The sequence below is a fragment of the Pantherophis guttatus genome, chromosome 3 (genome assembly GCF_059756535.1).
Source record: "Pantherophis guttatus breed Tessera chromosome 3, ASM5975653v1, whole genome shotgun sequence".
NCBI classification, from domain to species: domain Eukaryota; kingdom Metazoa; phylum Chordata; class Lepidosauria; order Squamata; family Colubridae; genus Pantherophis; species Pantherophis guttatus.
The window spans coordinates 114465929-114493691 of record NC_142065.1 but is presented as its reverse complement, the minus strand read 5'-3'; the positions used below and the strand labels follow the sequence as shown (position 1 = coordinate 114493691).

At 42.8% G+C, this 27763-nt stretch overlaps 1 protein-coding gene across 6 annotated transcripts in view; it reads left to right on the top strand.

Moving 5' to 3' along the window:
- Nucleotides 1-15346: 15346 nt before the first annotated feature.
- Nucleotides 15347-27763, top strand: part of NOS1AP (nitric oxide synthase 1 adaptor protein) — a 206753-nt gene continuing 194336 nt past the window's right edge. For 5 of the 6 annotated variants that reach the window (XM_060690208.2, XM_060690207.2, XM_034409935.3 and 2 more), the window contains exon 1: nt 15350-15794. In XM_060690208.2, the coding sequence (XP_060546191.1) occupies nt 15438-15794 (357 nt within the window). In that variant the 5' untranslated portion in view covers nt 15350-15437. Of the gene's footprint in view, nt 15795-27763 lie in introns of all 6 variants that reach the window. The other variant, XM_034409934.3, reaches the window with a different exon arrangement.

Here is a 27763-nt window from a genome sequence, read left to right as displayed (position 1 = left end):
GGAAAAGCCGGTGGATTGGAAGTACCTGACCACATGCCACAGCCCATCAGTGGAGCAGCTGAGGGAGGGGTTCATGGGGATGGAGATGTGAGGCTTGGTGCCAGCAAAGCAGATACCCCAAGCCGCCAGGGCCAGGCCAGCAAAGTCTTAGCAGCCCCTTTGTCCCTGCAGCCCCAGCCCCAGCTGGGGCCTGGGGGAGCATTGGGTACCACCACCTCTGGGCCCACCACTCCCAGCAAGGGGTTTAGCAGGCCAGGGCATGGTCAGTTCCCCAGGGGTGGCCACTCGCCCACCCGGCAGTGCTGGCCAGCCCCAAGTGCCACCTGTGGCCACAGGCTTCCAACCCCAGCCATTCCCACATGCAGTGGTGTGACTGTTGCTGTACTGGTTTGCCCCAGGACACCTGGAGCCTTCCCCCAATAAGAGCCATGATTGATGGGAGACCAGAGAAGCTGGCTTTCTTCCTGAATCAACTGTCAAGCCATATGAGTGATATGGGCCCATTTATCCCGATGAAGTGGCATGTGGGAATGTTGTTGTGGTGAGCCTGGAGGGAGACCCAGCAGAATGGGTGACACTTCTACATGTAAAGGGGGCTCCAGAGTTGGGGAATCTCAATGCCTTCCTGGATGAACTCCGTGCCCAGTTCAGAGACAACACACAGATTTGTAGAGTGGAGTCTGAGATCTAAGCCATCAAGCAGGGGAGCAGGCTGGTGACTGAGTACATCTGCGAGTTTCAGAGCCTAGCCAGGAAGCTGAGGAGGTGGCCATCATGATTGCTTGTGTACTACTGTCATGACGGCCTGAACCAGAGCTACACCATGCCTGCATGTCCCGTGGCTTCCCAGATGATATCCACGTGTGGTACCAGGTGGCAACAAATGTGGAGTTCGATCTGATAGAGTACAAGAGGCATGGAGGAGCCGAAGGCTGACCGAGAAGAAGCCAAGAGAGGCACTTGATGGTTGGAGGACCCCAGCCACGGCATCTTCCATCCTGAGGGAGGCCCCGAGATGCGAAACCAGGCTGTGCTTCAGATGTGGAAAGGAGAGCCATAGGGGCATGACCTGTCCAGCACCCAAGCCCATGATGGCCCCAAGGCTCCAAGCCCATCGAAGACCAAAAGGACACTGAAGAAGGTGAGGGAAAAAACATGGGCAACACTCCTAATCAGTGGTGGGATTCTGCCAGTTCTAGGTGGTTTGGCCAAACTGTTTGTTAAATTGATGGCTCGTCCCGCCCCTTGCCCCGTCCCTCCACACCATTATTTATTGGCCTCGGCCTTCGCAGCACACGAACTGTTTGTTAAATTGCTGGTTTGCCCGCCCCTCCCCACCACTATTTATTGCCAATAAATAGTGGGGGTGGGGGGTGGGGCAAGGGGCAGGCGGCCCAGCAATTTAACAAATGGTTTGGTGTTTTTTTGTAATTTATTGGCCTTGCAGCACACCGAACCGTTTGTTAAATTGCTGGCTCGCCCGTCCCTCACCCCGCCCCGCCCACCACTATTTATTGGCCTCGCTTGCAGTGTTGCACAGCTTGCCTTAGTGACACACCGAGGCATAGCTGCAGTTATTCTTTGGCTCCTCGACCACATGGCCCAGCCTGCTTTCCTATCTTTGCCTGCGGCAGCCTCCCACTCTGTTCCCGAATGCCCACCTCGGACTGCTCCCGACTGCTCCAGCAGCAGAGAAGGCAAGTACAGTCGAGTGCTGCCCTTGGGGAAGCGGGGCTGGGAAAGGTGGTCGACCTATGCCCATCTGGCTGCCGGCCGCGGCCTACCCCCATCTGAGCATCTCGCTAGTGGCTGATGGCTGTGTGGCTAGTGAGATGCTTGGATGGGGTGGCCAGTGGTTGCGAGCTGCTGGCTACCCCATCCAAGCGCCTCGCTGGCCACTCAGCCACTGACTGTCACCTACCCCATCCAAGCGCCTTGCTGGCCACCCGATCCAAGCACCTTGCTAGCCACGTGGCTGCCAGCCACTAGCAAGGTGCTTGGATGGGGATAGGCTGCGGTCAGTGGCCGCGTGACCAGCAAGGCACTTGGATCGGGCGGCCAGCGAGGCACTACCCCATCCAAGCATCTCAGCCTGCCGCTGACCCAGCAGGACTGTCCTGCGGTTGTCTCCCACCCGTGTAGCGCCAGCCTACCCTACCCCATCCAGTTGCTGGGGGAGACGCATGACTTTTCTCCGCCCCAGAACACTGGCTGTCCAGGCTGCAGCTGATGCTCTGCATTGTAATGGGCTCCAGGAGGAGGAGGGACGCCATCTGCCCCATTGTGAAGCTCAGTAAGAGCAACCAGAGCCGGCCGCAGGCGCAGCCGGGTGGGCTTATGCACAGTGGGGTGCAGGCCTAAGGTGTGGCCTCCAGGCGACCCGATGATGTGGTAGGTACGCTGCCACTGCCGCCACCCAGGCGAGAAAGGAAGAGAGTGAGAGCGGACATGAGGGAGAGAAAGAGAGGGGGGGAAGAGGGATGGAGAGAAAGAGAGGGGGGAGAAAGAGAGATGGAGAGAGAGATGAAGGAGAGAAAGAGAGGGAGTAGAAAGAGAGATGAAGAAGAGAAAGAGCGGGGAGAAAGAGAGATGGAGAGAAAGAGAGAAGAGAAAGGGGGAGAAAGAGATGGAGAGAAAGAGAGATGAAGGAGAGAAAGAGGGTGGAGTAAGAGAGATGGAGAGAAAGAGAGATAAAGGGGAGAAAGAGAGGGAGGAGAAAGAAAGAGATGAGAGAGATGAAAGAGACACACAGAGATATCTGTTTAAAAGAAAATACTGGGAGCCAAAAAACCTGGGTAGTGGTCATGTGACTGGGTGGGAGTAAGTGATATAGAGTTGGCAATGCCCACCCAGCTTTAAGGTTGTGTTTAAGTGTTGATGTCAGCATTCCAATTTATGATTTCGCCCAGCGCTGACATGAATGAGAGAAAGAGAAGCCTTGCTTTAATGCTGAGATGAACTTTCACTTAGTTTCCTGCTCCTTGGTAGATAACGTTACTTAGGAGATAGAGGGGGGAATTCCTGTGAATAGAAAGTGCTTGGTACGGAGAGATGGATCTGCACGATGGCCAATGAGACATTGGGGATGAAGAACGGAAAGAGAGGGGTTTGGAAGGAGGTGCCAGTTTTGGCTGCATCCAGAGTTCAGGAATGACGTTGTTTTTATTCTTAAATAAAGAAAAGATTCATCAAAGACTTTGCGTTTGAGAATGAAGTTTATTTAAGATAACACCGAAACCTGACACCAATTGGGCAGACCTCCTATCTTTTGCGGAGGTCGCGTATAATAACACTGTCCACAGTAGCACGGGGTTAACCCCGTTCAAAGTAGTGAGTGGTATGGATTTTGTCCCCATGCCAGAGTACCCGAGGGAGCCCCCCTCCTCAGTCAGCTTGACCGACTGGATGGCAATGTTGAGAGAAACCTGGGAGAATGTTAAGAGGGCGCTGGCCAAGGCGGCCCAATCCTATAAGAAACAGGCAGACAAGCACCGAACTCCCCAAAGACCATTTCAACTGGGAGAGAAAGTCTACCTTTCCACCAAGTACTTGAGACTTAGACTCCCGAGCAAGAAATTGGGCCCGAAATTTATAGGACTGTTCCCTATAGTAAAAATAATCAACCCGGTTACAGTACAACTGCAGTTGCTCTGGCTCCTGGGGAAGATTCACCCCGTTTTCCACAGTAGCCTTCTGAAGCCTGTAGTGGGGTCTACTTTAAGGCCGACGCCACGTGACCCTCCCTGGGCCCCTGGTTGTTGGGGGCCAAACTCACTACGAAGTGCAGCGAATTCTTGACTCAAGATGGCACAGGGGGCGCCTCCAGTACTTAATTAAATGGAAGGACTACCCGTTGTCAGAGGCTTCCTGGGTGAAGAGCTCAAACATCCAAGCTGACCGCCTTATAGCAAAATTCCATGCAGACCACCCGGGCAAGCCGGGAGGGGGGGGTGTCACACCCAAGGAGGGGATAATAATACTTAACTTGTTGTACTTTTTTTCCCCCTATGGGGCAGGTCGCGTTGGAGAAGTGAAGGGAGAGGGGCCGGATGTCAGCGTTCCAATTTATCATCTCCTCCAGCGCTGACATGAATGAGAGAGGGAGAAGCCTTGCTTTAATGCTGAGATGAACTTTCACTTAGTTTCCTGCTCCTTGGTAGATAACGTTACTTAGGAGATAGAGGGGGGAATTCCTGTGAATAGAAAGTGCTTGGTACGGAGAGATGGATCTGCACGATGGCCAATGAGACATTGGGGATGAAGAACGGAAAGAGAGGGGTTTGGAAGGAGGTGCCAGTTTTGGCTGCATCCAGAGTTCAGGAATGACGTTGTTTTTATTCTTAAATAAAGAAAAGATTCATCAAAGACTTTGCGTTTGAGAATGAAGTTTATTTAAGATAACACCGAAACCTGACACCAATTGGGCAGACCTCCTATCTTTTGCGGAGGTCGCGTATAATAACACTGTCCACAGTAGCACGGGGTTAACCCCGTTCAAAGTAGTGAGTGGTATGGATTTTGTCCCCATGCCAGAGTACCCGAGGGAGCCCCCCTCCTCAGTCAGCTTGACCGACTGGATGGCAATGTTGAGAGAAACCTGGGAGAATGTTAAGAGGGCGCTGGCCAAGGCGGCCCAATCCTATAAGAAACAAGCAGACAAGCACCAAACTCCCCAAAGACCATTTCAACTGGCAGAGAAGGTCTACCTTTCCACCAAGTACTTGAGACTTAGACTCCCGAGCAAGAAATTGGGCCCGAAATTTATAGGACCGTTCCCTATAGTAAAAATAATCAACCCGGTTACAGTACAACTGCAGTTGCCCCGGCTCCTAGGGAAGATTCACCCCGTTTTCCACAGTAGCCTTCTGAAACCTGTAGTGGGGTCTACTTTAAGGCCGACGCCACGTGACCCTCCCTGGGCCCCTGGTTGTTGGGGGCCAAACTCACTATGAAGTGCAGCGAATTCTTGACTCAAGATGGCACAGGGGGCGCCTCCAATACTTAATTAAATGGAAGGGCTACCCATTGTCAGAGGCTTCCTGGGTGAAGAGCTCAAACATCCAAGCTGTCCGCCTTATAGCAAAATTCCATGCAGACCACCCAGGCAAGCCGGGAAGGGGGGGGACGCGCCCAAGGAGGGGATAATGATACTTAACTTGTTGTGGTTTTTTTTTTGGGGGGGGGGTAGGTCGCGTTGGAGAAATGAAGGGAGAGGGGCCGGATGTCAGCATTCCAATTTATGATTTCCCCCAGCGCTGACATGAATGAGAGAAAGAGAAGCCTTGCTTTAATGCTGAGATGAACTTTCACTTAGTTTCCTGCTCCTTGGTAGATAACGTTACTTAGGTGATAGAGGGAGGGGGGAATTCCTGTGACTGGAAAGGGCTTGGGATGGAGAGATGGATCTGCAGGATGGCCAGTGAGACATTGGGGAATAAAGAGCGGAAAGGGAGGGGTTTGGAAGGAGATGCCAGTTCTGGCTGCATCAAAAGTTCAGGAATGCCGTAGTTAATTCTCAAATAAAGAAAAGTTTCATCAAAGACTTTGCGTTTGAGAATGAAGTTTATTTGAGATAACACCGAATCCTGACAGTTTACATGTGTTTAAGGTTGAGTATTTAAAGTTGCAGACCCCTGACCTACCCCATCGGATCGCTTCACCCTGCAGCCAGCCCTGTAGGCCTGCGCCCGCCTCCCACCTGGGCAGCAGCAGCCTACCTACCCCAGTTGTATCACCTTTCCCTGCAGTCGGCCCAAACGCCCGCCTCGGACTACCTTTGACTGCTCCAGCAGGTTATTTTTATTTAATTAATTTAATTAAGAATGCTGCAATGGGCATAAATGATGACTGGTCAAAAGTGCGAGGACCTGTCAGAAATCACTTTTTTCAGCCCTCTGGGTAATCCCTATGTGCATATGGACTACTCAGAGGGCTGAAAAAGTTATTTTTGACCAGTCCTTGCACCTTTGACCGGTCCTTGCACTTACGACTGTTCTCTCATTTTACGTTTTGCGCCCTATCTTGTCTCCGTGGTGAAGAGAAGTAGTTGTGAAATGAGTGACATGGTTGTTAAGAATGCTGCAACAGGCATAAATGTAACGATGGTGTGAGGACCGGTCAAAAGTGCGAGGACTGGTCAGAAATGACTTTTTCAGCCCTCTGAGTAGTCCCTGTGCACAGAGCCACGGCCACCCGGTCCCATGACCAGCTAGCCATGCCCACCCAGTCACATGACTACCAAGCCACACCCCCAAATAAGCCATGACCACAGAACCAGTTGTTAAAAAAATTGAATCCCACCACTGCTCCTAATCATAGAGGTCTGTCCCCCAACCATTGAAGGGAAAGGAATTCTGACTGCCAGTGAGGCCAAGCTGACCCTTTATGAAAGTGACAGCGAAGTGAAGGATGATCCAATGGTAAGTGAAGCCGTTGCCCCTTTTACTGCCCAGGAGGAGATCATAGTGCCCCACTTGGGGGTGTGAGGAGTCGTAACAGCCCGGATAGACTCAGGATGCATCCGATGCTTGGTCAACCTGCAGACAGTGAGGAGTATAGGATTAAGAGTAAGGACGCTATGCCAGCCCAAGAAATTCAAGCACGTCAGCTCAATAATAGGAGGGCTGCCTGCTTACTATCTGACTGAGTCAGTGAGCTTGAAAAATGGAAGTCACAAAGAAACTATCTGATTTGTGGTAGCCCCCCAAATGGCGGAGACAATGAAATTGGGATTGGCATGGTTGAAGAAGTAGTGCTCAACACTATACTGGGGAAGGGACAATAGTAGTAGCACTGGTTTTACCCCATTTAAAATAACCACAGAAATGGAATCCATGTCTATGCCAAAATATCTAAAAAAGTCTCCCTCCTCAGTAACTCTTATGTTGGCTAGACTCCCTAAAGGGGACTTGGGGAAATGTGAAGAAAGCCCTAGCAAAAGCAAGAGAAGGGCAGAAGCAACAAGCTGATAATAAGAGGGCTCCACAAAAAGAGTTTAAAGTGGGGGGGGGAGTGTATTTTTCTACAAAGTACCTGAGGCTAAAGCAACCATGTAGGAAGTTAGGTCCCAAGTATATAGGTCCTTTTCCTATTGTGAAAATTATCAATCCAGTTACAGTGGAGCTACAGCTATCCAAAATGCTAGGAAAAGTGCACCCGATGTTCCATTGTAGTTTGTTTAAACCTGCTCAGGGGTCTAAGTTGAGACTGGTAGGAAAAGAAACCCCGGGCTGAATCATAGTGGTGGGAGAAGAGCACTATGAAATAAAAATTATCTTAGATCTTAGATATTTAAAGGGAAATTTGCAGTACCTAATGCAATGAAAGCCCACAATGTTAAGGCAGATCAATTAATGACCAAATTCAAATGTGGTATCCTCAGAAACTAGGGAAGCATGTCAAGGGGAAGAGAATGAAAATGTGATGTTAATATGTGTTTAATATTTTTCAGGTTATCTTTTTTTCTCAGGGGGTCTGCATGTCAAGACTGAAAAATGCTTAAGCTTCCTCTGACTATTATTGCTTTTCAACTTGCCAAAGAACTGGGGGAGGGAAGGGTAAAATGGAATGCGGAGGCTACAATCATCAACCATGAGAGTTAAGGACACTTCTGCAGGTGTTGGCCAAGGCTGAACTATTAGCAAAACAAAAGGCTGATTCCTAATTGGACAATGTGACCCGTTCCATGGGAGGAGGGGATGAAACTCATTTTTAAAGGTTGCACAGGAATTAAGTTTGCATTCTTCAGTGCTGAAATGATGTACTCAATATTAAGTTTTGCTTTTGAGATTTTAAAGTTCCTGAAAATGCCTGTTTGTGAACAGAACACTCTTCTGTCTCACGGTCAAAGAGGAATTGTGATTGACATGTGACCAGCACACTTTTCTGCAGGCTCAGGGACTTGAGATTTTAACACTGGGGACTGGATGTGCTGTCTGAGCAACGTGTTTTGCGAGTTAAATTATCATTACTGCCTGAAGAAAACAACAACAGATCTACGTTTCCTTTTGGTGGTCTAAAACTAAACACATTAGTATGTGCAGCCTTATTCGGCCTGCCGCCTATGTCTGTGGGCAACGCAACTGCTGAAATGGTCAGAAGCAAGAATGGAAGATGGCTCCCCGGAAAGATGATGAGGTAGGATCGAAGATGCTGCCCGAAGAGACTTAAGCGTATAACCGCATTGCCTCCTTCCCTCAATTTCTCTGGGAACCCCGGTGTCCTTTTCTATTTATGCCTCTCCAACGAGTTTCAAGAGTTATCTCTCTACGGTGGCCAATACTACATTAATGTAATGAAGCGGGCTCTGATGGATGACCACTGGATAACTTTCTATTCACTCTATTCTAAAAAGAAATGCATCCGGCTGGAAAGAGTACAAACTCAGCCAAGGTCCTTTTGGTTCCTCTAGGAGGCCTCTAAGTTGTCAGAAGAAAGGAACATTCTAATGACATACAGCTTAAAGGTTGGTTAGGTCAAGGGGATCCACATGAGTTAAAAGTTGTCCATCGTCAAAAGATAAAAGAGATGCTTCAGTAATCTACAAAAAGAATTATGACTGTTTTGCAAAGAAACTCTGTAATGTCAATTAAAATTGATAAATGTATAGGACCATATGAACTGCTGACTTCAAAAGAATCCTTTGTCTAGAAGGGTATAAAACCATTGTACCTAATTCCTGTCGTTGTTCAACGCTTCATGTACAGAGCCTTGAACCTATTGCGCAATATATAAAATCTGTCTCTGATCAACCCAAAAGTTGTGTTTGTCTTATTAAATTCACAACATTTATGGCACCCTGCAGATGGGACTACAAGGCAGAGAACTTTTGTTCTACCAGACAGTCTGCCTCAGCAGGAATCGACGCCTCCCCAAGGAAAATCCACTGGCCGGCCATTAGGACTCCTTTGAAGTCCATGGAGATTCAGTGAGGAGGTGCCGTAAACCCGCTGACGAAGACAGGCCAGTCAAGAATCCTTGAAGGTTGATCAGACAACAGAGACTCAACAAAAATACAAAAAAGAAAAAAAGAGAAAGAAAGAAAGAAAGAAAGAAAACAGGTAAGTATAAATTAGAGAGTTAAAGTCTCTCTTTTTAGAGGTACCTACCCATTAAAAGGGTGGAAGAGTGAGATCTGATCAATCTCCTGAGAGACCAGTTGGCGTGCTGAAGTCTCTGGAATTAAGTATTTAATTGTTGAAATTAAGTACTAAGTATTATGTGTAATCTTATGTGTGGTAAGAGAAGAACTAATTGCAGTGTTATAAATTTTCTGATAAACTGACATTCTTAAACAACCAGAGTTTACTGTTCTTCCCTCCCGGGGTTTAGCAGGCAGTTAAAAACGTGAAGCCTGTCTAAATGGGAAAACAGATATGATTTGATCAATTTGGTGTGATTTCTGTTAAATATATATGTATATATATAATGATAGTGTGTAAATTTGAATGGAATTTAATTGATTGTGATATGTGTGGCTGCCAGCAAAGTGAGATGATTTGTGCTTGAGGCTGTGAGAGATATTTGAGATTATTGTAATGGTTGGTTTGCATGAAGTGGGATTTTTTGTATGTGAAATTGGTTTAAACAAGAAGTTGATTGCAGTACAAATATGAAAAGCCTGTGTGTTGATAAAGTGAGAAATTAGAGAAATACTAATGTTAGTATAGTAATAATACTGTGTTGCTTTGTTGTAAGAATGCTGAATGGAAGAGAGAAGCGAGGCTTCCTTGCACGCTGTACATTTTTTCCCTCTTCCCCCCCTCTTTTCCTTTGTAAGAGAGAAACAGTTCCTTTTAACTTTTTTCCTTTCTCTCACCCCCTCCTTTTTCCCCCTGGGAGATGAGAGGCACGAAAGAGGGGGGGGGGCTACGGTTTAACCATTTTTTTTTCTCTCAGAAAAGCAGCCAGAGAAAGGAGAGGGAAGTGGGTGATCGGCTAATGCTGTTGCTGCTAGGTCTCTTTAATTTGCATATGAAAACTTTTCTGCTCTGAATACAATTTTGATTTTATTTTTTCTGGAAATTTTTGGAGGTTTAAAAACATTTCATTAAACCTGTACTCAGAATCCTGTTGTTTCGCCAGGCTGGGTTAGCAACATAATTTTAAATCGGATGTTTTAAATTTCTGGGGTTTTAAATTGAGCCGAATCCATTTAATATTTTTAATTCTTTTAAATTGATGTTTGCCTTGTTTTTTTTTTTAAAACAAAATAGGCTGTACACCGCCTTGAGTCCTTCGGGAGAAGGATGGTATAGAAATAAAATTATTTTTATTCTTATTTTTATTCTATCTCAAAGAAATTATTTTGAAAGATTTTTTTAATCTACTATTGTTTTATTTTTGAAGCTGTCTTTCTTAAATGTTTTTTATGTCTGCGTGCATTCTGCATCCTTAACAGATGGCACGTTTGTTCGTTTGTATGTTTGTTTGTTGTTTATTTGTTTGTTTGCTAGTAGCACAAGTTACTGCCCTTTTTGGGAATTGTCACAGAGATGAGTTGGAAATTGCGATGTGTGGTGGGAGAGATTCAGTGGCATTTTTGTCTAAAATGTTGGATTCTGCCTCGAGAGTATGCTTGTTTTTGTTCACTTCAGTTTACAAGGAGATTAGATAATTGGTGCTGAGGAGCTAATTTGTTTATAGAGGGATATACGGTAGTTGAAGGAAGAGAGGAAGTTTTAAGGGAAGTCAGAAAGTTGCCTTTAAGTTTGTCTACACAGACTTGTGCTGGCTTGGAAATCAGGATGGCAGTGGTAGGAGGAATTGAATGTTATAATAAGAAGGAGTTAGAGAAAGTAGAATTGATGGAAAGGAGAAGGTATGTGATTTGTTTTTGGAAAGTTATGGAAGTTGGCAGATTGAAATGTGGAAGTGCTAAGAAGTAGGAGAGAAGTGGTGATCTGGGCAGGGAAGACAGCGTTAAAGATTGCCCAATCCAAAGAAAAGAGAAGTGGTGTTTTTTGTTGACAGAGATCAGATTAAGTGAACAAAGCATTTGAATACACTTAATCAGTGAAGGGAGTGTTGGAAGATTTGAGAAGCTCAATATTAAAAGCACAAGAAAATTCCCCTAAAGAAAATAAGCAGAAACTCAGGCGGAGTTCAGCCCCCACCTTTACCAATGGGCCATTAAGAAACTGAGACGCCACCTTATTTCCACAACAAAAGGAAGAATAAAAGATGTGTTTGTTTCTTGCTTGCCTTACTAGGAACAATAAAACTGATTCCAGGAGTTTTGAATTCAGGACGGGGAAAGCTCTGCCTTTCAGCAATCTTTAAAGGGAAAGACTTCCCCCCCCCCCACAGAAAAAAAAAATCACTCCTGATAGAAAGGAGGGGTAGCGTCTCCGCCTCCATCTATAAACAAGCAAGAATTAAGACAATTCTATGCAAAATTAATTGAATCTGGATCTTGGAGTTTGAAATGGGAGGGACATGAAAGAGGAAGCCTTGAAAATTTGAAACAGGCTTTAACCAGGGCTCCTGTATTGGGTTTGCCAAATTTGGAAAAGCCATTCGGTCTCTTTGTACACACACACACACACACACACACACACACACACACACACATTGAATTGCACGAGGGGTGTTGGCTCAGAAAGTAGGAAATTGACCTTTGGGGAAGCCCTCATTGTAAGCACCCCACATCAAGTCAGAACTATCCTTCAGTGGTGGTTATCTGATTCAAGATTCTAAACAAAAATAAAACAATTTTAATGCAACACAGATTTGATTTTACCTGCAGTTCTCAATTTGAATCAAGCACAGTTCTTAACCAACACCAGATCAATGGATCACCTTGGATGAGAACATTATGGTGTTGAAATAATTGGCTTACATACAACAACAAGACCTGATTTGGAGGGACATCCCCTGGAAACAAATTGCCTCGAAATTGGTCTGCTCAAACCTTTGAATTGTATTCATTAAATTAAGCTCTATGGACAGGGAGCCTGGATAGCTCAGTGGATAAATGCATTGTAATTTAACACCAGCTGTCTGCAATTACTGTAAATTCGAATCTCACCAGGCTCAAGGTTGACTCAGCCTTCCATCCTTTCTAAGGTAGGTGAATTGAGGACCCAGTTTGTGGGGGGCAATAAGCTGACTTTATGATGGCTATTGCTTAATGCATTGTAACCCTTAGTCTCTGGACATCATTTGGCAAAATATGGGTGGAGTCATTGGGGACTTCAAGCTATTGTACATGAACTTTTAAACTAAGCTATGATTGTATTGGGATATATCCTTTAGTAACATCAATTATAAACAAATGTTTGGTTTGTAAAAAGGTGAATGAACATGCTGTCAGAAAACAACAGATGTGTAAGATGTATCACCAGCTTTAAGACCATTTCAATGTATTCATGTGGATTTTACAGGATTACCAAAAGTGGGGAGTGTAAAATATTTATTAGTCATAGTGAACCACCTCACAGGGTGGGTTGCAGCTTTTATCTGCAGTAATGCTACAGCAACAGTGGTGTCAAGAATTTTACCCAACCTAGACAGATTATCATCATATCAACTGTTGTTTGAAGTAGTTTTCACTACAGGAAGCATATGCATTACTTCCTTGGAAACCAGAGACAAAGTATTGAAACAATATGTGTATAACCTGTCCAGATATTTTGAAGTTTTTAGGAAACAAGGACTATTAGCCCAAACACCACCCTTGAAGTTTCCAGTCCACAAATTCCACCACGATGATTGCATGTTAATCCAAACTGGACGGAAGTTAGACCCCAAGTGAACGGGCTCAATCTCATCAAGGAAATCCAGTGAAGTTGATGATCCAAAGGATCCAGCCACCAGTGGGAATAGCATTCTTCATCATCTGGACTATTTTTGTATTTTTTTCTTTCTTAGGATTCAGTGGTTGCCTATGCTGTTTCCCCACTGAAAAGGACTACAACTGCTCAGATTCCTTTGCGCACTCGCCCAGATGTATTGGTTTTGTAATTGTATTTTTAAGATTTTAGGAGGACAATCCTGGATCCACTGGATGAGACTGATACCAGGTGACCATCAGCCTTGCTGAATCACTCCGGAAGCTGATTCTCTACGCACGGCGGAAGATTTGTAAAGAGGACAACTGCCTTCACATTGTACATATACATATTATTAGCTTTAATATAACACTTTCTTACACATGCTAATGTTGTTAGAAGTTTGGGAGTATGTTTTGTGGGTACTTGTTGTTCTAATCTTGCTAGTAATTTTGTTTTACATATATAAGGAACTTTTTTGTGGTAGACCTAGGATTTTTATTGCTACTCCTGTTTCCCAAATCACATGCACCACTAACCCTCTCCCTGACGTAGTGAGCTTCACACCATAGTTGATTATGATTTGCTTATGGCTTTGGACATTATTCGCACTAGGACTCTCAAGTGAACATAAGATGAACATTGATTCCATAGATGACTACACTTTAGGTCAAGTTCACTCACGCCAAGAACGCATTGTATATACACGAGGTCGTTACTTTAGACCTAAGTCAACTCCACCACCTAAGGTTGCACTATTGACATTCCCAGATGAGGGGGGAATAGATAAGGAAAATGGGCCTCTACAACAATTGCATAGAGGAGACTATATATCACGAATTCTGGAATTAAGTCAAGATCTTGTTAATCAGTATGACCCTACCCTAGGTCAGAAATGCTGCTTATGTTTATCTGCTAGCCCTACATCTTATCATGCTGTTCCTGTCAAACCACAACTCTGGGTTAGAACAAAGGCTACCAGAAATAAACTTTAAGAAGGGAAAGTGGGATGGATGGAATCTGTCCAAGACCATTTCAACCTTCAGAACTTCCACTCTGGTTCAACTTGAAGTCCAAATTAGATTTGTGTATCCTTTTTCCCACCTGGAAATACTACCTCTCGATATGTTTTTTGAAGGACCAATTCTCAGAGATAAACAGAAGGACCTCTCACTGGAAGTCCCATTGCAACCACTGGCAGGAATGTTTGTGGCAGGGACTTAGGGGTCTGGACTAATGCAAGGAACTACTGAGTGCATGCCTTTTCCATAAATCTTCTTATGTGGAAAGGATGCATATTTGTGTTTACCAACAAACTGGACAGGAACATGTAACAAATCAGGTGTGGTCAGAGATATTGCCAAGGAATTGCAGGATAGGGCTTCCAAGATAGGTCAGAGGTTATAAACAACTGACATGTGGTTTTCTTGGTTGTCTGGATCCGGGTGAATTAATATGGCTGTGGCAGGCCTAGCTTTTATTCCTTGTGCAATCCCTATGCTGAAACATCTATAAATAAGAACAGTAAAGGAGATTCAAGTTGAAAAGGAACTAGCTTTGATAGAACATTTTCTTAATCAACTTGGTTCCTACCCTATGGAAGGACTTACAGATCCTGCTGTAGACCCATATGAGGAAATGGAACCTGTAGAAAAGGGTAGAGAATCTCCCCAAGAATCAAGAGAGTAGAAAAACAATCAAGAACTACCTATCCTTTACTTTTATTAATTATCTTTTGTTAGACCCTATATATGGTAGATTTGTTTATTGGAATCTTGTATACTCAGAAGTTAAACTTATATGAGAATAGTGAAAGTTTCTGCATTGAAAAACTTTCAGAGGGGGGAATAATGTAATGAAGCGGGCTCTGATGGATGACCACTGGATAACTTTCTATTCACTCTATTCTAAAAAGAAATGCATCCGGCTGGAAAGAGTACAAACTCAGCCAAGGTCCTTTTGGTTCCTCTAGGAGGCCTCTAAGTTGTCAGAAGAAAGGAACATTCTAATGACATACAGCTTAAAGGTTGGTTAGGTCAAGGGGATCCACATGAGTTAAAAGTTGTCCATCGTCAAAAGATAAAAGAGATGCTTCAGTAATCTACAAAAAGAATTATGACTGTTTTGCAAAGAAACTCTGTAATGTCAATTAAAATTGATAAATGTATAGGACCATATGAACTGCTGACTTCAAAAGAATCCTTTGTCTAGAAGGGTATAAAACCATTGTACCTAATTCCTGTCGTTGTTCAACGCTTCATGTACAGAGCCTTGAACCTATTGCGCAATATATAAAATCTGTCTCTGATCAACCCAAAAGTTGTGTTTGTCTTATTAAATTCACAACAACATAAATACGCTGAAAAAAGAATAGCTCGGGCCGACCTTCTTGCACTTACTCTTTCCTTTTTTTCTCCCTTTCCACAAAAATGCTTCCAAGCAGAGCTCTTTTATTCGCCCAATAGTTTCCCGCAACCAACAGCGAATCTCAGGGCCGCACTTTTACGGCGTGTGGACTGCTAGCCACAGAGAGCGCGGCGACCAGACGCCTCTCCAGTCCCGCCCCCGCCTGCTTCGCAGGAAGGAGAAAGCCCTCCCACCAGGCTATCGGGTCCCGGCTTTTTCCCGTCGCCCGGCTTGGCGCATGCCCCGGGAAATGCTTGGCGCATGCCTTTTCTTCTTGGGGGGTGGTGGTGGTGTCCCGCTGTACTTGGGACACCACCGGGAGAAAGGCCAGATCCCGCCTCCAACCAGGTCCCGCCCCACTTCGGGATCAGGCGGAGGAGGCGGCTAGTGCTGCCGCCGCCACGGCCGCCGTGCCCTTCAGTCCGTCGCCAGCTTGGCGGGCGGTTCGCCAGGTCCTACGCGGCTTGCCCGGGGAGCCGCTTGCTTTCCCTCGCCATGCCCGTGGGAGCCTCTCCCTCGGTCAGGTCTCGATACAACCTAGTGGATGACAGACACGACCTACGCATCCCGCTGCATAACGACGACGCCTTCCAGCATGGCATCGGCTTCGAGGCCAAGGTAGGGGCCGACTGGTCGAAGGGGCGCCGTCTGATGGGGCCGGGCAAAGCGTGTTTAGCAGCCCCTCGGGCGCCTCCAAAGAATGGGGAGGATTAGAATTGGACAGGAGAGGAAATGGGGCTTTCGGCGATTTGAATCTCGGCTCCATTGGTCTTTCGGAACTTCCTCCACTCTGATTAGTTTAGGTCGCTCTTCCTTTAGTTGTTCTCGACTCTCGTTTGGATGTGTCTTTGCGGTCCTCTCATACTCTACGCTCGGATCCCGACGCCAAATGTAAGAAGGGTTGAAATGGAATCTGGGGCTTCGGCTTCCACCGCAGAACACCTTCGGGGAAAGAAAACGACGAGGTCGGCTCCGGTGGTTGCCTTTCCTGTTGAGTTTCGCCGTTGCATCTTTGCGCAGTTTTGAAGTTCTTTTCGGAAACGGGGGTGGTGGTGTCAAGCTGTTGTCGTTACGGTACAAATGGTTTCTGAGGCTTGTTCCTCCAAGGGTAAATCTGGAGATGGGATGAAGTTGCCTTGGATGGGTCGATGGTTCTTCCAAGGCATGATTCCTCAATAGCTGAGTCTGCCTCGTTGGCTTTTCTAGCCGTTCATTGGTTCATCTTCCGTTTGCATTCTGGGAATTCAGTTTTCAGGTTACATTACACCTGCAGATACTTCCTCGTTTTATTCCGGTCGGATTTAATGTCTGAAGTTTCAAGAGCAGGTGCTTTTCCTTATTGCCTTTATTCAAGGACCCAGCTTTTCGGAGTTCTCTTTCCTGCGTGCAAATAAATATGCAGCAATTATACTGTGACTATTTTAGAACTTATAATTCAGGGTAGCAATAAGGGGCAATGGACCATGACTTTTTACCTTACTGTACTTCTAACCTACAAATCTCATGGTATCTGCAAGACTACTTTGGTCTCTAGAACTAGAACTAGAACTACAACTCTACAAAGTTGTAATGAGAAAATGAAGTAACTTATTGAATGTATCTTTTTCTAATTAATATTTAATATAAGGAATCTAATGCAATGCAGTCTTATTTTCTGTGATGCTCTTATGCTGACTGTTCATTGATTCTTTAAAAATGTAGAATTGCAGACCCGCAAATGCCTAGGATCAACTTTATTACAAAGAAAGCAAAACTAACTTCAAAGGCAAGTGTTGTTGGAAAACTTCACAATTGCTGGAAACATAGATGGGAAGGTTACTTCCCAGTCTTTTGACACAACATGTATATTCTCCAAGTATCCGGGCAAAATAGATAATCAGAAGGCTTAATGAAAAGAATATAAGACAGAAATAAGCAGTGAAAGAGCTGAGTGTTGGGTACCAAGGATGGATGAATGAGCCAAAAAACACAGATAGCAACCAATCACTTGGGTATAGGGATCATTGTGGAGACAACTGTTCTTAGGTACCCTGGAGGAAAAAAAGTTCTAATATTTTCTCTAGGCTCCCTAAAGGTCAGCTGCTTGCAGCAAGGGCATTTGGGCTTTGTGGAACCTGCATAACACAAACAAGCTCAGAATTGGTCTTTTCTTTAGACTGTGAAATTGTTTTGCTGTGTATCATCTATTCTAACTATTTCTCAGTTAATAAAAGCATTTTGAATTCTTGAATTAAAAGGACACACATAAGATAAATTAAATTGCATACAAAATTATGTTGTCTTGCACTGATATTCTATTACACTCATCATTGATGGTCTCCTTGCAAAGTGCTTTTTCTTTTAAAGTAAGATCTGGTTAGGTATCTAATAAGTATTACCTACTTATGTCTGAAGTAGTCAGTTCTACTTCAGACACACAGAAGTTCCCCCTTAGGGGATGACAGGAACAACATGCTATTTACAGGATCCAGGTTCTTCTACTATATTGCATGTTACGTAGTTATTTATTTGGGCCAGATATGATGCCCCTGTAAATAGTGTTCACAAGAGGAGGGGAAAAAATATTGAGTCTGTCCCTGCAGACTGTATGAGATTTTCCCATACGCAGTGGCACAGAACCTCATCCAGCGTAATGCTTCCTTTCAGTAAATAGCAGATGTGAAGGAGGAAAACACACCATAAAATGTTAAATATCATTACTGCATGTGTGACTACTTTGATTCTATTAACATTATATTTCAAAAAAATTGATCTATCAACCCATATACAATTATCTTTGTGGAATTCACAGGAACATAGCTATTTTGTTATTGTTATTGGAAAAAGGCATCATAAATAATTATTCTTGAGTCCATCTTAGGCAAAATGCTCTCCTTGGCATTTGGGCAATGATCTGTATGGTCAGATGAGTACATGTCACTTCATCCAGTGTAAAATCTGGCTATTTCCCATTCAGAGCCTTCATTTAGTTATCAATATTTGGAAATAAATTTGGTGAGATGATATGCTAATATCAAAAACACAATTTTGCTATAATTTTCCTATTAATAACTTTACGGCACCCTTAACAATGCCTTGTACTTAAAAGAAACAAGCAACAAGGAAGGATATTTTGAGGAAAACAGAATTTTGCCTTCCACGAAGACTTTACTCAAACTCTTATGAATGAAACCACGGTCACCCTTCAGGTCTACTTGCATTATCCAGGTAGTGGCGGACTTGGACACATATCTGTATTGCATAAAGGATAGAGCCAGTTGAAGGAGCATCATTCTGTGCCCAATTTTAAGATTTTGTAATTTGACTTTGTGCATGAAGCACAGCTTTAACATCACATGATATTATTTTATAACTATTGTACACTGTAAAAACTTTGCATGCTATTTGGATGAATAACCCTATAAGGTGTGAGACGGAGTCCTAGTGGATGATCAGTTGAATATGAGCCAGCAGTGTGCAGCAGCAGCCAAAAAAGCTAATACAATCCTGGGTTGTATATACAGAGGCATAGAATCAAGCTCACATGAAGTACTAGTGCTACTTTACAAAACTCTAGTAAGACCACACCTGGAATACTGCAACCAATTTTGGTCACCATACTATAAAAAAGATGCTGAAACTTTGAAAAATGTTCAGAGAAGAGCAACTAAGATGATCAAAGGCCTGGAGACTAAACCATATGAAGAATGGCCTGACTAGTCTGAAGAAAAGAAGAATTAGGGGTGACCTAATTAGCAGTGTTCCAGTATTTGAGGGGCTGCCACAAAGAAAAGGGGGTCAAATTATTCTCCAAAGCACCTGATGGCAGGACAAGAAACAATGGTTGGAAACTAATCAAAGAGAGAAGCAACCTGGAATTAAGGAGAAACAGTGAGGACAATTAACCAGTGGAACAGCTTGCCTTCAGATGTTGTAGGTGCTTCATCACTGGAAGTTTTTAAGAAGAGACTGGACAGTCACTTGTCTGAGATGGTATAGGTTCTGCATGAGCAGGGGGCTGGACTAGAAGACCTCCAAGGTCCCATTCAGTTCTATTCTATACTAGTAGCCTCTCTTGTTTTTTTTAAAATAAATTTTATTAAATTTTCCAAGTTAAAATCAACATAAGACAAAAACATTGATTATACATAACAACAAAAACCATACATTCCCCTCCCTCCCTCCCCCATTCATAACACTAGACAAGTTAGACAAACACATCCATCCCGGCAGATAATATTCCTGCCCTCATTAATAAATAATTGTGCCCACAACACAGAATAAAGTAAATAATCCCCAAATATGGTTTTCAAACAATTATCTTTCAATCTAGGTAAGTATATCTCTCCTCATATTGACTTAGGCCCTCACTTCATCTCAATCCTTTTATTCAACCACCGGTACCAACTGTCCCAACTTTGAAAAAATTCAGAATCCTCTTTTTCTTTCAACCTATACGTCATTCTGTCCGCTTCAGCGCACTCTAATACTTTATTTATAATTTGGACACTGGCCAGTATCTCTTTTTCTTTCCATTGTTGGGTGAACACTATTCTAGCTGCGACTAAAATATGTAGAGTGAGATACCATTTTTTCTTACTTAGCCCCTCTGGGCGAATACCTAGTAAATATATCTCAGGTTTCCATTGGGAGGTCCACATTAGTCATTTCCTTAATCCAATTCCTAATCCTTCTCCAATGCCTCTTTGCCATTATACAAGTCCACCATTGATGGAAATACATACCTCTGGTTTCCCCACATTTCCAACATAACTCTGATGCACCCGGAAACATTTTAGCAATTCTTGCTGGTGGGAGATGCCACCTATACAACATTTTATATGTATTTTCCTTGAAAGACGTTGCCGTAGTCATTTTAATATTTCCCCCCCACATTTGTTGCCATTTTTCTAAAGGAATCGAGTACCCAAAATTCCTCCCCCGGCAATCATAGTGTCTTTTACAACCTCTTCTCCTAACATTCGTTCAAGCAATTGTGCATACATTTTAGTTATGTATTTATGATCCTCTCCCATTAATATTTTATCAAAACTCTGCTCCATCACATATATCCCGTAATTATCTCTATCCTTCCTGTAGCGAGATTGAACTGTAGTATAGGTCCACCAATCTAACCTAATTCCTTTATCAGCCAAATCTTCCCTAGATCTTAATATCCCTTGGACATCCACAAGCTTTTTATATCTATAAATGTTATCCTGTTTAAGAGTTGTTGGATATGTCATCGCTTCTGTTGCTGAGACAACTGTAAATTTTTCCACTTCTCCATGTCTCTTACAATTGTAGAGCATTGGGCTATTAGCCAAATTCCTAAATATTTAATTTTATTTACAAATTGGATATCCAAATTGGATATTCTAATAGATTCTAATATGTCCTTCTGCATTTTTGGAATATTTTTGACCAATATCTTAGTTTGGTCCTTATTCATTTTTAATCCCGCCTCTCTACCATATTCTTCCATCATCTCTATTAACTCTGGGCCCGACTCCTGAGGGTCTTCTAGAATGAAGACGAGATCATCCGCGAATGCCTGTATTTTAAATTCCTGCCTTCGTACTTTAAGTCCTTTAATTGCCCGATTATTCCTAATTTCCCTGAGAAGGGGCTCCAGGGTCAGAATAAATAAAAGCGGAGAAAGCGGGCAACCCTGCCTCGTTCCCCTACTAATTATTATTATTATTATTATTATTATTATTATTATTATTATTATTATTATTATTAATTCAATTTATATCCCGCCCTTCTCCTAGTGGACTCAGGGCAGTGTACAGCCAAAACTAAAACACATATCAATACAAAATTTAAAATTATTAAAAGAATTAAATAACTGTGGCCCAAAAATTTAAAAAATTTTGAAAACTAAAACCCATTTGACAATTTAAAAAGCTAAAAAAGACTAAAAAAGGGAGGTGGGTTTCACGCCAGCCCTGCTTGATGGAAAAGAAAAGTTTTTAGGGCACGGCGAAAAACCCGGAGATCCAATATCCTTCGTATCTCCGGGGGCAAATCGTTCCAGAGTTCCCTTGTTTTTTCCCCATTAACTAGAACCCATGCCACCTGCGAAGAATAAATTGTTTGTATTGCCTGTGTAAATTTTTCGCCAAATTCCATTTTATGAAGCTGGGTTAGCATAAATTCCCAACTCACGCTGTCAAATGCTTTATAGGCATCTAAAAAGAGAAGTGCCATTTGTTTGTCTGAGTGATATTCATAAAACTCAAGAGCATTTAATATTACTCTCAGATTATCTCTCAACAATCTATGTGGTAAGAAACCATTCTGGTCTCTATGTATGAACTGATTTAGAAAAACCTGTAGTCTTTTTGCTAGGATGGATGCAAACAATTTATAATCGGCATTAAGCAAGGCTATTGGTCTATAATTCTTAATATAGGTTGTATCAGCCCCTCCCTTAGGAAGGAGAGAGATATATGTTTCTTCCCAGGATTTTGGCATTCGTCCATCATTCAATACTTCGTTAAAGTCGTCATGCAAATGTATCCCAATTACTTCCCAAATTGCCTTATACACTCTACAGGCAGTCCATCTGTTCCAGGGGTTTTACCACTCTTCTGTTTTTTCAGACATTCCTCTATTTCCCCCTCTGAAATATTTCTATTCAGTATATCTCTTATTTGGTCTGGTACCCCTGGCAGGTTGTCTAGGAAACTGAATTGCTTTTGACTAGTATCTTCTCTTTGATATAACTCCTGGAAAAATTCATACGCCACTTCTTTTTTTCCCCCCATTGCTGGCCACTAAATGACCCGATTTGTCTCTTAACCATTTAATCTTTCTGCTCTCTAATTCCTTTTTCAATCTGCTTGACAACCATCTTCCTGCTTTATTGGCATGTTCAAAGTAATTTTGCTTTGCTCTCCAAATTTTTTTCACTAACTCGGCTTGATCCAATAAATTCATATGGTGCCTCACCAATCCTCTTGTTCTTTCGCTATCTTATCTGTTGGTTCCTTTTGTAATCTCATTTCCCATTTCTCCAGCCTGTCTGCCCACTTTAGTGTCTCCTGCCTATCTTCCTTCCATTTTTTGGCCATATATTTAATCACAGCCCCTCTCGCCACTGCCTTAGCCATATCCCATATTATTTGTAAAGATGTATCCTCTCGCCTGTTCTCCAGGAAAAAAAGAGCCAGCTCCCATTTTAACAACTCCACAAAATCCTTATCTTTGCATAATTCTGCCCTCATCATCCATCGTCCTCTACTACGCTCTCCTTTCCAGGTAAGCACTAAAGGGTTGTGATCTGCCCAATCATTCCCTAAAATTTCAACCTCTCATACCATTTCTCCTAATTCCAATGACATCCATATCATGTCAATGCGGGACCATGAGTTATGCCTGGAGGAGAAAAAGATAAACTGTACTAGTAGCCTCTCTTGTTATTCTAGTGTCAGCTAATTTCCACTTTGTCTTTATCTCCTTCATAGTTCATCTGGTTTTGAACTGTTGAGCAATTAATTTTTATAGGATACAACAATAACTAAAAGTACATAATAAAAATGCATGAGAAGATAAAGAATGATCTGACGTCTAGAGTGTAAAAATGCTAGGAGAAGCCAAACCTAAAGAGAAAAGAGTCAAATGATATCAATGGCAAAGGGAGACACATGGATGAGAGGGCAGAGTTTATACAATAAGCCGAAGTTGGAGGTAACTATAGGCTTATGGGAGGTTCTTGAAGACCAATTGAGGATGACACATACATTCCATGTGTGTGGACGCACATATATAAATATACATAAATATATATAAATAAACATAGAAACACACACACATAAAATCAAAACTTAAGTTGACATTGCCCTGTTCTGATTCCATCTGGCTCTTTAAAATCTTTATCAACTGGAAAGTTATAAAACTAATTGTATTTTCTCCTGACTGCTGTATGTCAAATATTTCTTAATCTGTATTATTTACCTCCTCCCACAACATCCCTATGTAGGATCTTAAATCAGTCTGGGTTGAGGCTCTTGGCTTGATGGATAGTAACAATTCTTACAGCTGTATTTAAGTAATAGCACTTCCGTGAGTGTAACTTCATATTTCTTGCATATACTGTATCCAGACTCAAAATATAGAAGTCCCAAATAAGGTATCTGATATCCTGTAAGAAACTGATAAAAGAAAAGAGTTTTATAATATTGTCATGGTGCTTTCTTTAGAAAATGCTTTCAGGTAAATTATTGCTTGCCCTTTTGCAAGATTATTTTACAGATGGAACATTAGTTGAATTGAGTTATATGTCTCAGTAACATTTATATATGAGTTCTAAATGTTAATTAAGGTATTCTAATAGAATAAATTCCCTCTATGTCCCAAGGGAACAATCCTTTTATACTTTAGGGTAAATTATGCATGGAGCCCAGTTGATGGAGTAGTGAGGATGTGAAATAGCAATAATGAGACAGTCCCCTTCCCTTCTTCCCTTCCATAAATTTCAGAATATTCCATTCTACATACTGTGACTTCTCAGCAGACAGCTGGTGATGATAATCCAGTACTGGCATTTGGCTCTGTAATTTAAAGGGATTTCTGTTTCTAAATTACAGGAAGGAAGATTCTGAATTAAATACTAGGGACTTAGAGGAGGAGTGCTGTGTACTGGACCTGGCTAGCTAGGGAGGTTATGAAATCATGTCAGTTTTTCCCAGAAAGGAGAAGGCAGGTAGAGAGCTTATATTCAAGAGATAACAATTGGCTGGAAAACCTGATTTTCATCTTTTAAATATTCCGAACAGGTGGTTAGTTAGCAACTCACATCCTCTTAAGTAATTATATAGCAGGCTTAACAGAAGGTTCTGTTTAGTTATTAAAATTATGGTACAGCCAAGTCAAGACTGTGTTGTTGTTTTTTGGAAGTCACTGTTTTTCATGTGCCATAAGTTTTAGATGGATGTGGAAATGTATATTTGTGGAAATGTATATTTCTGAAAAGGTTGCTCTGTCTTCTGTGAACCAAATAGTCACAATTTGACAATTGTATTTGTTCCCTCAGATCACAACTGATTCTGCTTATTTTGTGTATATTTGTTCCCCTTGGTCATGTGCAGCTCCTTCAAATTACACACTTCATTTACTTTGCTTGAGTGATTCAGTAGTCCCAGGTTGAAAAAGAAAAGAACTGGCTTGCTCAGTGTCACAGGATAATCTGACTTCTTTTCACCACTGAGTCTCCTCCTTCATCCTGTCTTTTTGGACAACATGCCATTTATCTCCAGAGTTATTATATTAACAAACATTAGTGTAAGGGGGTGGGGGGAGGAAGACAAAGGTGGTACCTTGTTTGGGTTGCAGTACTAGATTCCTGCTTTATAGTTAGATTAATCACTATAATTTTTCGTTCCACTCTTAAGTGGTATGCTTGAAGCCAGAACTAGCCAGTATATGCTGTGAATCAAAATCTTGAATAGCAGTTAATTGCACACACCATTCTTCTTCTCTCATAAACCAGCCACTTTATTGAAGTAAGCAAATGACTAGGTTTCTATTAATTATTTACAGTTATCATATGATTGTTGGTTTTTAAACAAGTTGCCAAACTGCATGAAAGTTGGAACAACAATTTGTAAAATTATCTTCTATAGGAATTCTGTAGAACTTTGAATGATTACATTAAGCAAATGGAATGAAAAAAACTCACTGCAATGGCTGCTTTTCTGGCCAAGGGCCACATAAATCTAATGAGATGAACGAGGGCCATCCATCTGATATCCTTGTATTTTATTGTTCAAGTTTAAGCACTGATTAGCGAGTATTTTCCTGCTTTTCATTTTAAAATAAAATGGAGAGAAAAGTGGCAGCAGTGAACTAATTTGACTGAAAGCTAAAATTTGGCCAAGGATTATTAATTTTACCTAGTGCTCTGTTTTATTTTTAACATTGCCATTTCCTACTTTCCTTCCACTAGTAAATTCAAAAGTAACTATCATTAAAATATAAAATTAAGTGAATAGAGTGAATAGTACAAACAAACAAAAAATCTATCTTATCAGCAATATATAATGTCTATTGATTTAGTTCCCCCCCCAAATTTTTTTTATTGGATTTTATACTTTGATTTTCCTATAGTGCCCAAAGTCAATATATAGTGTAGATGTAACTTATCTGCATTCTTTCAAAATGGGCTCTTTTAAACAGTTATAAAAAGAATATAGTATGCTGAGGAATGTTGTGGAGAAAGTAATTAGAGCAGATCAGGGGTGAAATTCACTTACCTTCCCTACTGGTTCGCAAATGTGCACACATTAATGACTAAATAAAAGGAGAGAAGTTGACATTGTTACTAATATTAATGCTAATCTTTATGATGATATTATAATTTTGAATTGGAAAAATGCATCTTAAGTGAGTCTGACAGCAGGTTGACATAATGTTGTGACTCCAACCCCTGAGGCCGACTTATCGGAGGGAGAGGGCTCCGAACATGAAGGAGAGGAGTTGGCCAGGCCTCCCTCTCCAGGACCCTCCTCTCTGGCAATGCTTCAGGTGTCTCCCGAAGGAGAAGAGATTGGCCAGGAGCCAGGTATCTCCTCGCAGTCGGACAGTGACGGAGATAAGTCTTGGCTGGATCCACGCCAGCGTCGGAGAGACAAGCGCACGCAGCAGAAAAGGAGGCGTGCCAGAGATTAAGCTGAGTCACTGGACCACACCCCACAGGGGATAAAAGGGGGTGAGGTGGCCATTCAGACTCTGTGACGGACAAAATTAACTACTAGCGAGTCACATTGTATCTTTGAAACAACGTTATCTGCCTTGGATTTAATACGGACTGGACTTGACAATTCTTGAACTGTGTGTATCTTGTTTGGGTTTATCTGTCGGAGGAACAACCCCTACCTCTATGAGTAAAGTTCTTGGCAAGCAGCTACGGGGTTGCTGCCAATCCTCTTATCGAAAGAATTTGTTGTCTGCCAGTTTTATTTAACCCTTGGCTATCTGTTTGTGTGCGTGTGTGAGACGGGGACAGAACACATAATAACTTTCCATGGCCATGTGGCCAGCATGGATATATGCCAAAGGTGCATGGAATGCTGTTACCTTTCCACTGAAGTGGTACCTATGAATCTACTTGCATTTTGCATGTTTTTGAACTGCGAGGTGGGCAGGATCTGGAGCAAGTAACCCGGGTTGTCAGCTCTCCAGCTAACAAGCTCAGCATCTTTAACCACTGAGCCATCACAGTTAAGCTATACAAGATATATACAAATGTACTATTAGCTGATAAATCATTGTTTAGTAGTTGTTTTCTTCAGGGAACAGGCACACAACTACTGAAAATTGCTCCCAACCAGAGCCTAAACTAGGAACACAAAGCTGAGAACAAACTCCTAGAGCTTCCCAAACTCTTTACCTGTTCTTTCTAGGAGGTGCAGTGCAGTCCAGAAGAAGAGAAACTACTCTGTTATTCTCACAGTCAGCCCATTTGTTTGCCTTGCTTATAATCCACTTCAGTTTATTATCTCTCATCCAGCATAAAGACAGCATTGGAATACAATGATGTGAAGAAATAGATTTAGGTGTCATCTGTAGATTAATAAGATTTAGCACCAAACCTGATGATGACTCACCCCGGAATTTTATGTAGCCTTGGTAGTACAGTGGTCTAAAGTACCCTGTTATTAAGACCAGCTGCCTGAAATTACTGCAGGTTTGAATCTCGCCAAGGCTCAAGGTTGACTCAGCCTTCCATCCTTTCTAAGGTAGGTAAATTGAGGACCCAGTTGTGGGGGCAATAAGCTGACTTTGTATAAATACAAAAGAATGAAGGCTATTGCTTAGCGCATTGTAAGCCGCCCTGAGTCTCCGGAGAAGAGCGGCATATAAATCAAATTTTAAAAAAAAAAAAAGCCCAGAAGAGCCATGGTGGTGCAGTGGTTAGAATGCAGTATTGCATTCAGCTGCTGACTGCTGGCTACCAGCAGTTCAGCAGTTTGAGTCTCACCAGCTCAATAAAAATAAACCAGATATCATACCCTGATCCAGAGAGGGCACCATACACTTTCCTTGAAATAATGGTGCTTTCATCCTTTTCAGCCAAAAGTGACATTAAAGAGAAGAAAAAGATGAGATGGACAAAGCATATGGCACTCTGAAGGGCCTGATGGGTGGATGAAGAATGCCTGGCCTTATTGTTATTGCTCTCTAGCTTGAGACAGTGTGAAAACTTTGGAAGGTACCAGTAGTGGGTTTAAATTTAGTTTGCTACCGGTTTGCTTGTGTGCACACGCATGTGCCCGTCATGCTTCTGTGCATGTGCAGAAGCATCCGGGCAGGTGGGCGGAGCCTCCCGCTGCCACCGCTACCAGTTCACCTGATACGGGGCGAACCGGTGGCAACCCACCACTGGAAGGTACTCTTATGGCCAGGATCTCCCCATCCAGATCCGCACAGCCTCCAGGCACCGGGACATCATTTCCAGGGCATCATTGGGGTGATCCGGGGTGGAGATGTACAGCTGAGTATCATCAGCGTACTGATGGTACTTCACCCCGAAACCACGGATGATCTCACCCAGTGGCTTCACATAAATGTTGAACAGAAGGGGTGAGAGGACCGACCCCTGT